This window comes from Gymnoscopelus braueri (genome assembly GCF_963280865.1).
Source record: "Gymnoscopelus braueri genome assembly, chromosome: 7".
In the NCBI taxonomy this organism is placed as follows: domain Eukaryota; kingdom Metazoa; phylum Chordata; class Actinopteri; order Myctophiformes; family Myctophidae; genus Gymnoscopelus; species Gymnoscopelus braueri.
The window spans coordinates 24,782,224-24,799,440 of record NC_137608.1 but is presented as its reverse complement, the minus strand read 5'-3'; the positions used below and the strand labels follow the sequence as shown (position 1 = coordinate 24,799,440).

Sequence of the window (17,217 nt, the reverse complement as noted above, 5' to 3'; positions counted from 1 at the left end):
CTCCGCTATGTTTCGCGGGGGTCCGAAGGGCTCCACGATGTTTCGCGGGTGTCCCAAGACTCCAAGGGGGTCCGTGGACAGAGGGGAGCACAGGACACTCAGCGTTGCCATGTCCTCTGATTATACGCGCATTTGCCTTACTTTTCACCACAGCGTTGCCATGTCTCAAAATCATAAGCGACTTTGCCCTACTTTCACACAATACTCTCTCTCACACTGTAAGGTGGATCTGCGATACGAAGTGGACGCGACCCGAACGTCTAGTATTACTACAATTACTATTGCTTCTCCTGAGTCTCTCAACCCTCTGTTGAATAAATCTTTGTGCTGTTTCACAATTGTTCCACTCATTCACTCACTTTTAACATTCTATTTGTATGTTTTATCCTTCTATCTCCCTACACCCTGCTGTGTGCTACCATTTCTTCAAACCCCACTTCCATTCACCCCATTGCATTTGCATTCTCAATCCATTATTCCACAGGGAAACATTTGTGCCTACAGACTAATTTGTCCACTTCTGCACGGCAACTGTCAACTAACTGTGACTGTCCATCCAAAAAAATCAATGCTATGCTATGAATAGATGACTAAGCCATTTCCAAGGCCTTCTCTAGTGGCAAGCGCACAGAATCTTGGTGGGATGTGTACCTAGTCAAGCACTTAAGGGCCATAACTGCCCTTGGGTATGCCATAGTTGACAGCTAACTGGAGACCTGGATGGATAATAACATTATAGAAAATAGCTACTCATTTCACCAACTCTCTATTTACCATCCATTTGCTCCTCTTTGAATCATCTTCACCCGCACCCTCTCTCTCCCATACACCAAAATTATAGGATCTTCCCTCCCCTATCTTTGTTTTCACTTCCTGTGCCATTTAACAGTGGGATTTTGCCCTTCAAAGATCCCCTGAGCTCATGGCGTTTACCCTGCCATCTGAGATTTCATCCCGCCTGTTCAGGGGGCTTAAGTGGCAGGCGGGTGATCTAGCCACATGGGTTTGTTGGATTTACGGCTAACGGTCCTGACCAGGCCTGAGCATTTACCCCGAGGGAAACAGGGAAACAGGGGATGCTTCTTATGCGGTGGATTTTCTTCCATCGGCCCCAAAGGATCACTTATTGTATGTTACAACAAGTGCTCTCCCTCATCAGCTTCAAACCGTTGGCCTACGGTATGCTATTCATTTCTTGTCTCTGGAGGAGCCATATGTTGCTGGTGTCTTAGTGAGAACCTTTGGGCTCTCTTTGCTGAGTGTGTCTTTATGTGTGTGAGTTAGTGAATCACCCTGTGTGGATTCATTCATTTTGAGACTGATCTCACTCCATACTTTCTGGGCTCTTTCTGTGCAGCATTAGCTACTGAAAAAGCCTCTTAACCCCCGATGGATACTGTCTGACTAAAAGATATATCCACTCTCATGCAAATCTCACATGTATGCATGGCAATCAGGTAGTCTCTGTGAGCTATGTCTCTTCTTTCAACTACTAGGGTTCAGTTCCTGGATGGATTGCCTATTTTGAATGAAGAAAGTCTGATTACTACTGTATATTCATTTCAAATTAAGATACAATCCCACATTAAGAATCAAGTGCTAATACTTAAATACAACCCTGGCACATTGCATTCTAATACACAAACACTCCACAGATTAGAAACTCATTTGAATCCACAAATGCCAGAAATCCCATTTCCCAGTGACAGTGAAATCTAGGAAGCTATTCACCACATTCCACAAACAGACACAGCAGCAAAGCCTGTTAAATGCTGACAGAGCCACAGAGAAGCAGGTTTATCTGTGGCAGCCCACCTGTGCTGACCATTTCATTCTGTCGCCACAGTCTCAACCACAGCCGGGCAGTCTGTGGCACTCACCAGTAGCAGATCCAACAATGGCCAGAGCACAATCCCCATTATGTCCATCACTCGTCAGCCTAGAAAAGACAAATGGTGCCTGTGACTACTTAAGCCTAATTTGTACTTTGTTGTATATCTGTCCTTCAACAAAAAGAACACAAGTTCAACTCAAAAACGTGACACGATGGCACGTTCCTCTCTGCCTCTTATTGCCTTTCCTGACCTCTGTCTTTGAGCCACTGCCCACTAGCCAGTGCCAACCCCTCTTCTCTCTCTTTCTACTGATATGACCTTTCTCACTCTCTGGTCTCTCTTTCTCACAGGTAGTGTTAAGTTCGGAGACGCTAATCAAACTTGTGGGCTCAACAGGTCTAAGCAGTGTGACATCACATCTAGGCGGCCGTAGCTGAGTGGGTAGAGAGGCCGAAACAGAAGGTCTCCACGGTACACGTCCTGGTCTACGTGTCGAAGTGTCAGAGCAAGACATTTAACCTTAGCACCGCCCCCATAGTGCCCACTGCTCCTGATACTTGGGATGGGTTAAATGCAGATACAACATTTCACTGTATGCCAATATACAGTGACAAATACCACAAAGGCATGCAGACTGGATTCCACCTGAACTATAAGGTGCTAAGAGAAGGCTAACCTAAAGAGGTGTGTCTTTAGCTTATGTTTAAAAATGTCTGTGGAGTTAGCCTCTCTAACTTCCCCAGGAAGTATGTTCCACAGTTTTGGTGCATAGAAAGTAAAAGCTGCCTCTCCTATTTTCTTTTGTGGGCGCTGATTCGTGCGCTGCTGTGGAGGTAGACCTGCTGTGGAGGATCTCAGTGCTCTGGATTGAGTGTATGGCAATAAAAAGTCTGTAATGTATGCAGGGCCTTGGCCGTTGAGTGCTTTGTAGATTATTAGTAGGACCTTGAAATATATTCTATGGGAGACCGGGAGCCAATGGAGGGTGTACAGGACTGGTGTGATGTGTTCTCTTTTCTTAGTCTTGGTTAGTATTAATGTAGCAGCAGAGTTTTGTATGAGTTGCAGTCTGTCTATGGCTTGTTTTGGTAGACCTGTGAGTAGAGCATTACAGTAATCTAGGCAGCTGGTGATGAAGGCATGGATGATTTTTTTCTGCATCTGGTTGTGACAGGAAAGGTCATTTTAATTTCTGTATTTGAGTCGACATTATATAAAATACATTACAAGGGCCCAAATATTTTCCTGTTGCTTCTGATGACTTACATACTCGAAATAACATGTGTTTCAGTGCATGAATGAACAGAAATGTAAACAACGCACATGAACGTATTCACAGATAGATAGATAGATAAAAAAATAGATGGATGGATGGATGGATGGATGGATGGATGCACATAGCTGTTCAAAGCAGGCATGCTTAGTTCTTCATTCCCAATCTTTCACAAAAACATTTCTTTTTGGCAAACCACATAAAGCCATGCCATAACAACATCACCCCCCCACCCCCACGCCGTTAGAGCACTCCAAATCGCCACCATGCAGTGTCTTGGGTGTAAGCCATCCAAGCTGTGTTGGCTGGCAAAGTAAACCCATTTTGCTCAAAAATAACATAGCATTGAACTTAATACTGAAATTGTTGGATGATATTAAGACAAGGCTCTCTCTTTCACTTCTTCTTGATCTGGAACACTGCTCTACAATATGAGATTAGGTGATATGAGCTAACACAACATCAAACACTAAATAATAAGATAACTAATACCATCAAAACACATTATTATTATGATTATTGAATCTGGTTAGGGGAACCATGAGCCAAATGTGCTCTCCGCACGCACACATACACACACAGACACACGCGCGTGCGTGCACGCACGCACGCACGCACGCACGCACGCACGCACGCACGCACGCACGCACGCACGCACGCACGCACGCACACACACACACACACACACACACACACACACACACACACACACACACACACACACACACACAGGAAAGTGAAAGGTTGAAAAAAAAGTCAGAGGTGACTGCATCCATCCAACTGGTGCAGAATGGACGGCAGCGGGGCTGCAGGGCCAATGAGGAGTAATGACACCTAATTAGATGGAACAGGCCATGTTTCCAGGCTGCCTGCTTGTACAAAGGGTTGGGTTGTCTGTCGCACAGCACATGTAACGTGATTCAGCAAGGACCTGCTGGCACCAGAAAACACGCCTCATGCCACTTAAATGTCCCTGTCTTCCATGCACTGCTAAGGCATAGTCTATCCAATTAAAGGTAGGGTAAGTGATTTACTTTGGTTAAAATGAGTGTTAAATGGCTCTACATTCTGATAGTACTCGTTGCTATAGAGTGTTTGTTCAGTAAAAGGAGTCTCCCATGTCTCTCCAGCTTTTTATTAACCCATTGAGACCTGAGGCCGATTCTAAAAACGCCTTCTAAAACCTAACCTAAGTTTTCTGAAAACGTTCAAATTCTTACTAAAAAAATGAATACAAAATGATGTTGCTATATGTATAGCAACAACTAATGAGACAGGTGGCTCCTGGATTCAAAGGTATAACAACGTATAGGTGGCAGCAGGTCTAAATGGGTCAGAAAATGTATTTTCAGTGTTCTCTCCTGATTGGCTTAAATGTTGTCACCTACCTGAAAATGTACTATATTCTGTTAAGAGCTGGAGAGACCCCTGTGACCGAACAAACGCTCTGTAGCAATGATTACCTTTTTAACAAAAACACTTTAATACCCCACCTTTAAGGCCTGAGGCCTATTCTACAGACGCCTTCTAAATCAGTAGTTCTCACACTTTCAAGATTTTTCCAAAATGTTTTTAAAAAATGCAGGTATACAAGAGCTTGTATATCTGCTATTTTTGAATGGCCAACGCAAAAAAGCTAAAATAACATGCTTTCCTGGTTTTAATGGGCTATTTGAACAGTAAAAAAAAAGGAGACAAAAAGCCTCAACTGAATATGTGCGTGTGCATAACCACCCATATGTGCATAGTCTGCATACATGATGCGGGCATGTGCTGGTGGCATCAATAGAGAGAGCTGAAAGCAGCTATGCCACTGCCATGCCACACCTCTTTGTGAACCAAGGACATTCATCTGAAATGTGGCCTCCCTCCCTCAACCCCCACCCCACCCCACCCCACCCATCCCCTCTTTCTCTCTGATGGAGCATGTATAAATACAGGGTATGTGTCATCTGTTAGAGCCAGAGGGAGAGAGGAGGGGGGGGGGGTCAGAGTACAAAATAAAATAGAGTGAAGGATTAAACTGCGGTGTGTGTGCGTGTGCGTGTGTGTGTGTGTGTGTGTGTGTGTGTGTGTGTGTGTGTGTGTGTGTGTGTGTGTGTGTGTGTGTGTGTGTGTGTGTTGGGGAGGGTTAGGGGGGGGGGGGTGCGTGTGCCCTCCAGATAATCACTAAGTGCTCATATAGAATTAACAAGCTGCTAATTAGCCATTCTATCAGCAGAGTGGAATCAGAGCTGGAATGAAGTCTGATAAAGTCGCGGTTGAATATCTTCAAACATCTGACTGCATGGATTTCCAAAATGTATAATCCAGAATCCCGCCTCCTGTTCCTTGGCAGAGTGTCCTTGAGCAAGACACTGAACCCCTAATTGCTCCCGATGAGGGGTGGTTCCTCCTTCCTTTGCATGGTTGCCTCCACTGTCGGTGTTTGAATGCATATGTAAGGCACATAAAAACGCTCTTTGGATAAAGAAGACGCTGGAAATGCGTGCAGACCATATGTTTTATCAATGCAACTTTAGTTCACTGAGCGATTAATTGCATTTCTAGCTTGCGCTTAACATCGCATATTATTGAGACTTCTATTATTAGGATATAATTAAATACTGTATATTAAGACAAAGTAACATGTCTCATAACGGACGTGGGTAACAGCCACTCTGTTGGAGATACGCGTGGCAGCAGCAGCAGCACTATTCACTTTACGCAACAGGTCTCATCCTCTAACCTCATGAATTATTTTCCCGAGTTTTCTAGCATTTTTTTCGTGGTACAGAAACAAAAAATCTGGGCAATTGTTGCTTCTAATGTGGCAAAGAAGTGGCAAACCACATTGTCTTGCAAATCCACAACGATAGACATGTGTCGTTCATCATTCCCAAATGCTTTGAAGCAACTGCGTGCAAAAAAAACAACATTATTATAATAGTAAAATCAACACATATTAGCCTACCGGGGACAGCCAGGTTAGTGAGCGGGGTGGTGTGCATGCTCTGCGGTAAACTTCCCATCCAATCTGCAAACCGTAGGTCACTTGATCTCCCGTGAGACGAAGCCATGCTGCCGCCGTGCAGAACGTCTAGTCTAACTGTCTACACCTTCACTGGGTCTCTCTCTCTCTGTGCGGTGCTGCTCGCTCACCAATCCACACGCCAAACGCACACTCAGCCACGCCGCGCACACGCACGCACGTGTTGTGTGCCTAGTACATCATGCCCGCCGTGAAACAAAGGCATGCACCTCGCGGGAGCGCGCACATGCGTTATTATATCACACACTGCTCTCTCTCTCTCTCTCTCTCTCTCATAGTCATTCATTTTAAAAGCCAAATGAAAGAAGGGGGAATGTTCAGAAAGTCCAGAAAACAGACAGAACTCTAATTGGCCACATTGTACATACTGTATGACTAGGCCAAATTCATTGAACATTTTGTCTTTATCATCATTATCATGATTATTATATTTTAACCTATAAAGTATAGGCTATTAAAGGAAAAGGAACTATATAGTGGGCTATTCAAGGATTGAGTATTAAAGGAAAGGATATAAGCCTACATATTATTTATAAATCATAAAACAAGTTAATAAGTTCTCATTAATTAATTAATTAATTATTATAATGTGTAACTGTAGGCTAGGCTATGTGTAAAAAAAATAGTCTTACAATAAACATATATTGTAAAAATACACAAATGAATGGAAAGCGTCTGGTATGATATATGGCAACATTTCAGGTGTTCCGTCCTGATAGTGAAATGTCTATTACCTTTGGGGCAGAAAGGGCGCGAGTCCTCTGTACAAGATCTATAGGTGGAGAGGAGCAAGGCCTCCTTTGTCCCCATGCAGTCCAAGGTCCACATGCATGAAATTCACTGTCATCCAATAAAATGTTACCCATTTGTGTAATGTAAAAATGATTTTATGCTGGGGTCAGAAGAATTATTATATTAAGGGCACAAGTCCTCTGTACAAGATCTCTAGGCGGAGAGGAGCAAGGCCTCCTTTGTCCCCACCAGGCCCAGGTCCACATGAAATTCACTGTCATCCAATAAAATGTTATTCATATGAGTAATGTAAAAATGATTTTATGCTGGGCTCACAAGAATTATAATATTCTCGCGTTGCCAGACAATCAACCTAGTTGAGCTTTAGCGTTAGCGTTAGTTGGGAAATGCACCCCCCTCTTATCTCAGGTCAGGATTAGCCTACATGCATACAATTCTCTCTGTCAACTAAAAGTAACACAAAATGTGTGCTGTAAAAAGGATTTCATACTGGGATCACCAGAATCTAAATTATAGGTGGATGCATTTGCTGTATCTACTACCTGCTTGGAAATGCATCCACAATGTGGCCAATTAGTGTTCAGTCTGTTTTCTGGCCTATGTTCAGTAGGCGTATATATGACAGCATAAATCACTGTAAAGTATTGACAAACTGTAGTCCGTAGTGCCAATCACATGCATTCATTCGATAAAGACAAGAAAATAATAGCCTGGTGAAAATGATGTGAACTTGTTGAAGTAGGCCTAGTCCTTTCAAATTTTATATGGCAAGTAGACAATTTCAAGTTTGTTTGTATTTGTCACCGCACAGTTAAAAGCACTGTTTAAAACAGGAGTGATGTTTAGAAGTTTAGAAGATAAAAACCCTATAAAAAAAGAAAGTTAGAACTAGGCATATGGGCCAAGGATAGCCTACACTCATCAGACAAACAGTGAAAGCAATTAATAGCCAAAAAGAGTAATTCTCCTCCCAAATCAATAAAATGTAGAGCTCTATATTGTGTGTGTGATAGTTTTCCCTTTCGTTGGCTTGATAATAGCCTAAAACAACTGACTGGTAGAGCAGCGTGTCTGTGTGCGTGCTCCAGCGAGGTGCATGCCTTTCCCAGCAGCCGTGTAGAATTTGATCTCATTACAATTAACTGGAGGATTGTCCTGTTGGAAACGCCACAAGGCTTTGGTCAAATTGAGGCTGGTGCTTTTAAACCAGGGCGGTGGGGTTAGTGAGTTGGGCTGCTTTATAATCACCAAAGCCGAATATATCATAATGACTTAAACTGTATGCCGATGGTTGTCCTATAAAATGTCCATCTTTGTCGCCTAGAAATCCCTTTACGTGATCCGAAATGTTGAGGGTATAATTTTAAAGATGATGGAAAACATAGCTTACAAGCAGCAGTGAGATTTTACAGCGTTGTTTGACACTTAGCTCAGTCTGCCCGCAGCCAGTTGCTCCACATAGGAGCTGTCCAGCCTTGTGGTGCTGAATCTGCATGATTGAGCTAGATACAGTCTTGTTGTATAGCCTTCTTCTATCTTAAGAATTCGTCAAATAGGGACTGTTCTAATCAAATTTGCAGCCGCATGCTCTCTCTAGTGATAAAGTAACGGTTTATTTACACCATTTCACATGTTACATGCCCATCCCTTAACTAATAACCATGATAACTAATAACTAAATAAACTAATAACATTGTGTGTAATATATGAGAAATAGGTTAAGGACAGATAGGTTTATAGGATACCTGCCTATGTCAATTCATAATGTGGTAGATAAGCAACAACAGCCCATGGCAGTCGCCACTGTCACTTTCTTCATTTTCTGCTTGTTGATCAAATCCAGTTGATCCCCCTGATCCCATTGGCTGAATTCTTTGGTTACACAACAGCCCTCAGGTAATAGCATTGCCTCTCTACCCAAGTGGAGAAATCACATCATAAATGTCAAGCCCATCACCCACATAGGGTATAAAGCTCTAAATCTGTGATGTCAAAAGGAATCAATGAGAATGTTCTGTTTCCTGGTGGACTGAATTATCTGAATACACAGGTCCATAATTTCAATTACCAAACAAAACGGCAAACAATTTGCTTACATGTTACATGTTTAGTGTGAATGTGTGTTGTTTTTGTAATGTATGTTTCTGCTGTATACACTGTAAGATTTGGAGTTGGACAGTCATCTAATAATGAGGCATGTAGAGATTGGGTGGCTGTGGCCACATATACTGTACCTGTTGATTGGTACAGTATACTACCTCATGTATAGCTGGTTGAGGTTTACACCAGACAAGGCCCCCGTGGTGTGAAATGTTTTGCTTATTATTTTTTTTAAAGAGTATATTCTCACCTTTTTAGATTGGATTTCAGAATGCAACATGGTGTACCCAAACTTGTATTTTATTTCATATACAATAACAACAGCACAGGAACGGTCAGAGCAGAAAAATATTAAGGCCTCATGTTTTGTTGTTAAAATGTTTGTTATGTACAGTGCTGTACAGTATTTCACTCCAGTCTGGTATTTCTGAGACAAACAAGGATTCTCTGTCTCTCTCCGTCTCTTTCTCTCGGCTGGTGTTGTGCCGAGATGTCCCTCCCACATTCTTACCCTGACCTTAACCACAACAAAACATTAGCTCACAGATTTCGTTAGCACCTGCAAGGAACACTGCGCTGGGTTATCGGCTGAGTCACTTTGCTGCCGTCAAACTAAATGCCAGTGTTTGACAAGACATTTCGAATTTCGAATTTCTGACTGATTAACCACTCTCAATCTTGCATCTCTACTTTGGACATGTCATTATAGTCAAAGATTTCAAGACTTTCAAAAGTTGTAACATTCTTCTAAAACAGCAGATGTACAGATCTATACAAGTAGTATTAGTAGTAGAAGGCTGGTGATAAGTGGTTAATAGTTCACAAAGAACAGTACATTTGGAGAGTTATGGGCAAAGGTGTGCCAAGTAGCTTAGCTTTTCATGAGCAGCACAGCTAGGAAATAATACTGGGAGGTTGCCGCCAGTGACAGACCAAGTTGGAGTCAAAGCCAGATGGTTGGAGAGTGTTGAACAGTAAATATTGCAAGTCAGAGAATTCAATGAACAATTAATTTACTGTAGATACATATCATTATGAAGTTTGATTTGTGCAAGTCGAATCAACTCACTTAAGAGAGTCATACTTTTTGAACGATTCATTCGCGAATCACAGTTTGTAAGCGAGTAAGAGGCCAGGATACTTCGCATCTGAGAAAAAAGCTCAATTGCTGTACTGTTTCAATCCAACAGATAAACCACTTCATTACACACATCCTACATTAGAAATTTCATCCATATACAGAGCAAAGCACACAATTTCATTAGCAAATACATGTTGCCATTGGTTTCATTCTGTGCCGATTCTAGACACATTTATCTACAGTATATTAGGTGTTTATTCACATTTCAACCCTTTTCATCCCTTATATATCCCATTACAGTAACTTCCATTACAGTAACTTGTGTCAATTGACATTGCAGTTGAGGATTTGCCAATGACAGGCATGATTGCTGTTCATAGTACTGGTTCCTTTGTAAATATGCATGTGCTTAGCTTAAAAGAATAATTCATTTTCATTCAATCAGGAGAATGATTCCTGTGATCTGTGCATATTTGGTTCTTTCCTAATAATTACAGCCGTATATAGGCTAGAAAGATGAAGGAATCATGAGGACCAACAGAAAATGTTCCGTAATACTTTCAACACATCACAGAACTGTAATTTAGATCAGTAATAGAGCTTGTATTGTGAGCTAAATTAGGACACCTCACTCCGGCCCCTATGACTCTCACTAATTATGCATCATCAGCACTTAAACCATGTCTGTCCGTTGACTACACCTAGGCCAAAGAATCTTCTGAATATCACCTGAAACAAGAATAAAAGAGGACTATTCTTTAAAGCCTTCAAGTCAGGACTCCTCTGATCCCCTCCAGATGTTCTAGATCTGCTGCATGGGCCTCAGGTTGGGGGACACCTGTTGGACATCAAACACAACAACAGTGACAAAAGTGGCTAGATATGCTGAAGAGATTAAAATCCCCCACACTCGATACCATGTAATCCATCCTAGACTGCTACTTCACAGTCTCCATTTTAGATGCTTAACTACTGACACAAGCTGTTTTTAAAAGACATGTTAAATGTGCTACTGCAACGCAATGCCCTCATTCATTTTAAGCTTTCAGACATTTTAGGACTATAAATGCCTTGCTACAGTCTAAGTCCAGACATCTTTTTTCCTTTTACATCATCACCTAGAGTGAAATACTATAATGGGAAGGTCCTTGGCCAGGCTACAGTTTGTACCTGTACCTCATACCCTGAAGAAGGCAGTTACCTGGTTTCTTTTTACTCTGCGTCCAAAAATAAAGTATTGGCACTTTGGCTACCAGTGTGTGCGGCCACCGTCTTTTCTCTTGAAGACTACTATTCAGGCTACAGTTTGTACCTAAGGCTGTTTGTGAGCTCCGTTGTTGTTTGTAACAGTTACTCACCTCAAAGTGTGCACCAGTGCACGCCTTGATGTCCTCTGCTGTCAGTCCCTCCCACACCTCGATAAGAGTCAGGCCATTTGTCTTGTCAACGTCAAACACCGCCTGGTGGAGGGAGAGAAAATATTGATGGTAAGTTTTGTTGGGAAGAGAGTGAAAGAGGGAGATAACTGAAAAAAACTGAAGAGGAGACAGAGCATTGTATCTCTTCAATAGAAAGCTTTGAAACTCAGGTTAAATGGGCAGTTCACAGACACAGTTCTACTGTTGCAACAACTCATACCTCCTCAGCTGTGCAAAAGAAAAGCACTGTGCACTCTGGAGAATCATGCCAAAAGCTGCCTTTCGGGCAGGAGGACAGGACATACTCCACACGATGGAAATGAAAACCCATCAAAGGTAAAAACACAACACAGTGCATTCTGACCACCAGAGGATGACTAGTGTAGAGAAACTGACTTTAATGGTCTCAGAGTATCTGCAGGGAACACAGGCTACACCAACATGGTTTTTGCTCTTAAGAGGTCTGCAGCCATTTTGAGGTGATGCTCTTGGTTTCTCTGCCCTTTGAGCTGTGCATTTGTACAATTGGCTGAGCCTCAACATTGAAAAAGCAATCCTGTCCCTCCATTGTCTTTACTCCTCAACCACCATATCTTTCATTATCAGTAATTACTGAAGGAGCTGGTTTATAGATCATGGCTGCCACTTGTCAAAAACAGCTACTTATCAAGCTTTACCAAGTGCCACAAGGAAATGTAATTATTTTATAGTGGCATACATGATTTCTCTGTTCAATATCTTATGGGCGCAAGTCTTTAACATAAGTGCCCTAGGTTGTACAAAATATATAAAATACACCTAACACGCTAATTAGTTGTAGTCTGAAGTCTACGGTCTGGTAATCGGCAAGAACAACCAAGAAATACATCACACTGCCATGAACCTTAATTAGAGTTGTTTTTCTCAACTCACATTAACTTATCCCCAAAATCCTCCTTATCGTAGCTCTTGTCCAACGCTTATAGTCCCACATTCCCATTATCTGATCCTCTATGATTGCAGGAACATTTTCTGAGCACTACGGAGTGACCTTGCACTTCTTTATATCGGTTGCTTGTAATGTACAGTAGGTAGTCTGTGCCTGAAATACAAGGTTTCCACCCGACAGCGATGATATTCTTCCCCCATTTCCTGTCTCTCGCAATCCTATCTAAATGAAGAAGAAAAGAAAGCTGCCCTGAAAAACATACAGTTAATACATTATTTTGTATCATATGGTGTACTGTATGTTGCAATATTTTGTGATGTGGATTCAAGAGTCACGTATTGAGGTATTTCTTCAGCCAGCCTCCCTGCTGGCAGTCTTAATTTTAGAGGAAAATGTGGATATGTGGTTGTGTGTGTGTGTGTGTGTGTGTGTGTTTTAAATCTGAATACAACCTTTATTTCTTATTTCTCTGATGCCTTTGGGTGAACATGTTCTTCACAAGGCACAATGTGCATCTATGCCTTCTGTGACCCTCTGGCAGTCATTCAGACAGCCTGAATACATCTGCACACAAAGTTTTGGTTTAAGCGTAAACCATATTGCATCAGAGATTCAGCTCCTGCACCTCAGCTGTGTTTACAATGACTCGCCAGAAGGCTGGTGCGGGGGTGTGTGTGTGTGTGTGTGTCAGTGGGTGGGTGGGTGTGTGTGTCAGTGGGTGGGTGTGTGTGTGTGTCAGTGGGTGGGTGGTTGGGTGGGGGTGGGGATCGATGTGGGGTACGGGCACGATTCAATTCAGCTTACATTTTATGGTTTTCCAGTTCAAATGTTGTCTTCTCATTTATTTATTTCATCCCGTTTCATGTAAGGGATTTCTCTCCTGATTGGGTGAAATTGGTATCCCGACCTGAACATATATTATATGTATTCCAGTAAATTACCATAGTAATCATTCCTAGAGTCTATATATGAATGATTGCTATGGGAATATACTGTAGAACTATTTAACACTTACTTAAAATATCACTTACAATACATTTAACCTATTTTATCTGTCAGTTACATCATCATCATGGATTCCAAGCTAACATAAACAACAGCCTTTCCCTTCGTGAAATGAATGAACCTTTATGTAGTTTGAAATCTAGTTTGAATTCCAAGTTTGAAGTCAGTCCAAGGTTGATAAATCATAGTGATGAATAAGTAACTCAACAACCATATTTCGCCTTAAGAATAGCATTGGACTGATGTCAGTGCTCAGGTTATTTGACGTAGGCGGACGCAGGCCTGCTGAGCTGAGCTAGATGCTGTTACCTGGTTCGGCATGGAGTGACAGGCTAAGCCAGGGTTCCCCAATTACTTTTCCCCAAGGGCCAAATTATGTCTCGGGTAACAAGTTTTAGTTTTTTATTCGTTTTTTTTCTCTAATCGAGCTAATTTGACACTACTTTAGGCCTGGGATTCTTAAATCCTGTGTTGAGGGTCACACAAGGAAAAAATGCACTCTGGAAACAAAATAAGTCTGCTTGAAAAGTAATACATATTAACAGCAGCCAGTTGTACATACTGAAAATCTAAATAAGTCCAGAATCAACAATTGACTTACAGATGTGTTTGTTAGTCTGCTTGAACAGTAATACAGATATTATAAAAAAACAAAACAAAAAAAAAAACATTCTTTTTTTGTTTGTTCTTTGACGGGAGTCGTCGCGGGCCGCACAGTTGCCTCTCGCGGGCCATATAGCGACATCCAAGGAGGAGCCTCAGCTCATTAGAACCCCCCGCAGTGACAGGGCAGTCGGCAGAAATCACACTAGTGCAGAGCAAGACAGATGGGACGTCAAAGACAACATGGGAGCAATGGATAATGCAGACATTGAAATGTAGCTGCAAATCTAACAGTGAGACATCAAAACTGATTAGAGAACATTCAAGATTCCCTATAAACAGTTTGTCTCTTAATTCCAGTTGTGGTTGAGGAACGATCAGGGTGATTAGCAGATGCTGAAAGAAATTGAGAGACAGAGAGTTGAGGAGAAAGAGCGAGACGGTAACTAAGAATGAGTCAGAGCTGGATTAGAGGCTGAAAGAGAGGTAGAGAAGCGTGACCTAATTAGTGATCATAAGGAATCCGACAGAGTCTCCGTCTAATCGTCATCTTGACCAGCAGTGTCATCATCATCATTATCATTCATCACACTGCTGTCTAGTGGAGGCAAATCCTTAAGGAACAAATCTCACACATACGTACACTGTCAAATCTGAACTCTTAGAGCTAAATTAACAAGATTATGCTGCGTAGTGGTCAAGAGATGGAGAGAAATCAGAGATGCCATTTGCAGTATATGGGGGGAAATAATTGCCATCATTGACACTACTCATCCCTGCAGATGCCACAGGTAGCTATTTGTTGTGGCACCACTGCTGTAATCTGAATAATTCAGGTATTGCGCTCCCTCTGCCTTGAACGGATGGCAGAGAGAGCCTATCATTTGAATGAAAATGCTGTCTCCCTCAGTAATGCTTCATCAAAGGCACGATGATTGAGTTACCATGGGGAGTGGAGCAATGTCATGGGAGTACCTCAAGCACAATGGTCCACAGAGGTGGCACGATTTAATCATAAAACACACATGTGCGCGCGTACACACACACACACAAACGCAGGGCAAACATGAATAAAATCTACTTCAAATAAACCCACCATTACAACAACATTGCTGCAAGGAGATATGGAAGCAGGGAAACAGCGTCGCTGTGATTAAGAGGCAAGGGAAATGGTAAAGTAGGAAATAAAACGCCCCGCCTAGGGAAATAAGAGAGAGGAAATAGTCAGAACTGTAGAGATGCAGCCTGCCCTTCGGCAACTGGTCTCTCTTCCATCTGGGGTCTCAAATACAATTGGCACAATTTAGGACAATATTTGCATTCCTTTTCCCCATGGACACTGAGTACATGAAGGATTTCCTTTGTTTGTGTGAATACAATGTTCCTGTGTGTGTATGCACACATGTGGCAGTATGGAGACAGAAATGATTGTGTCATTTGGCACGGTTGTAGGGCTAGTTTCTTCTCTTATTTTGTAAACAAATTAGGGCAGAAATTTTAATTATGATGAACTATTAAGAGAGAAGAGAGAAGAATCAACTCATTATGGATAACCACTATAGGGTTATACCACAGGCAGAGTCTGCTACTTATAGCACCACCAAGAGGCGCTATAACAAGAGATTTCTGGATATGACTATACACATTTTGTGAGTCAAGTGATCAAAACGGATCCGTTTGATTTTCCATATTCCATCCTGTTCAGGAGTGGCCCGTTTTAAACGGAATGAACGCAACGTCCAATTGCTGTGAAACTTTGCACGCACATTCTTACTAGGCCATGGAAGAAAATCAACCCTACATATACCCTACATATAGCACCACCTCATGGTGTACGCTATAATAGGCCAATGCACGTTTTGGATCATTACTGAACTCTCCAAATAAGTAATGCCCATTTCCACCCTACCAATTTTGTCCAAATCAGTACAAAATATCTCTGTACTCATGTGACCAAGGTGTAACTGTCAAATATTTTTGACTGACTACGATTGGCTTTAAAAATTTGCTGCAGGAGCCCGTTCTGCACGACATGCTACAAGCACCGCTGGACCAATCAGCAGGAAACTTTGCACGCACACACACTCCCAGTAGGCTAAGGAAGAATCTCCACCCAATTGTTTTTCAAATCGGCCAGTTATAGCGTGAGACAGATTTTTGCGAAACGCATTTGTTACTACTTGCTACTTAATTGTTACTAGATTTTGTCCAAACCTCACGCAAATCAGTATGAATTATCTCTGTAGTCATGTGATCAAGACGTATCCGTCACATTTCTCATATTCCATTGGCTATGATTAGCTTCCATACTTTTCTAGTCAACACTCATTTTGTTTGCAGGTTATTATGGTAGCTAATCCAGAATAATGTGCTTTGTTTAGACAGCAATTTATCTCTGGCTTACCTTTACTGTAGTTGTTGACTAATGGGAGCTGACACAATTTGACCTCTAGTTGGTCAGAGTAGTGCTGCAGAACATTAGATGATACGATTTTCCTGAGGGTATGTATATACATGAATTAACTGTGTGATAGTTCATTTCATTGAATGAATAACTAAAGGTTCATTTACACATTTCACGTGACACAAAACATCATCGTGCGGACATTTCCGTATTTTGTGGAGAAAGGCACAGAATACATACAGTATTTTTTGGTCACACTATCATATTATGATCCCCTCACATCAGGGATTTAGGTACAAAATGTGTGCCAATTGAAGGGTAGTAAAACTTTGATGCCTGGACTAGAGAGGTTATATGGACCCAGGAAATATTTGGATGGTCAAAAAAATAAAAATGTCTAACAACAGAGCATGACTAGAATATTATTTTCACATAACATCAACATTGACAATATAGTCTGCCTGATGGACTTTTGGCCTAGTCACACAGTTGGATAATTGTGAGATGACTCATTCTGTGTAATACACTATGTCACTTGAATTGACTGGTACTCATTATGAGTATCAGTGGTCTCAGTGGTCTATCATAGGTAAGTGTAACCCCCCAAATCCATGTTCAAAAGCTGCTGTGTTATTAAGGGAACGGCAGATGGCTTATGAATTGATTTTGAATAATACTCTGTTTTGGAGTGATTGGATAGAATTCCAGAAGGATGGCACTTGAGAAATTAAGTGAAGTGAGATGTAAATTGCAGGATCTGTGCCAGTCTATCGGCAGCGCTTTCTT

At 41.8% G+C, this 17,217-nt stretch overlaps 2 protein-coding genes across 2 annotated transcripts in view; both read right to left on the bottom strand.

Annotated features, from left to right (window-relative positions):
* The window catches only part of plcxd3 (phosphatidylinositol-specific phospholipase C, X domain containing 3), a gene marked incomplete at its 5' end in the record, with an annotated part of 16,951 nt that extends 10,784 nt beyond the window's left edge, over positions 1-6,167 (bottom strand). Inside the window, one exon of the mRNA XM_080432898.1 lies at positions 6,062-6,167. Within this exon, the coding sequence (XP_080289024.1) occupies positions 6,062-6,167 (106 nt within the window). The remainder of the gene's footprint in view (positions 1-6,061) is intronic.
* A 3,102-nt stretch (positions 6,168-9,269) lies between these two features.
* The window catches only part of oxct1a (3-oxoacid CoA transferase 1a), a 72,371-nt gene continuing 64,423 nt past the window's right edge, over positions 9,270-17,217 (bottom strand). Inside the window, exons 16-17 of the mRNA XM_080434452.1 lie at positions 11,432-11,533; positions 9,270-10,911 (exon numbers count right to left, since the gene is read on the bottom strand). Of these exons, the coding sequence (XP_080290578.1) occupies positions 10,876-10,911; positions 11,432-11,533 (138 nt within the window). The 3' untranslated portion in view covers positions 9,270-10,875. The remainder of the gene's footprint in view (positions 10,912-11,431; positions 11,534-17,217) is intronic.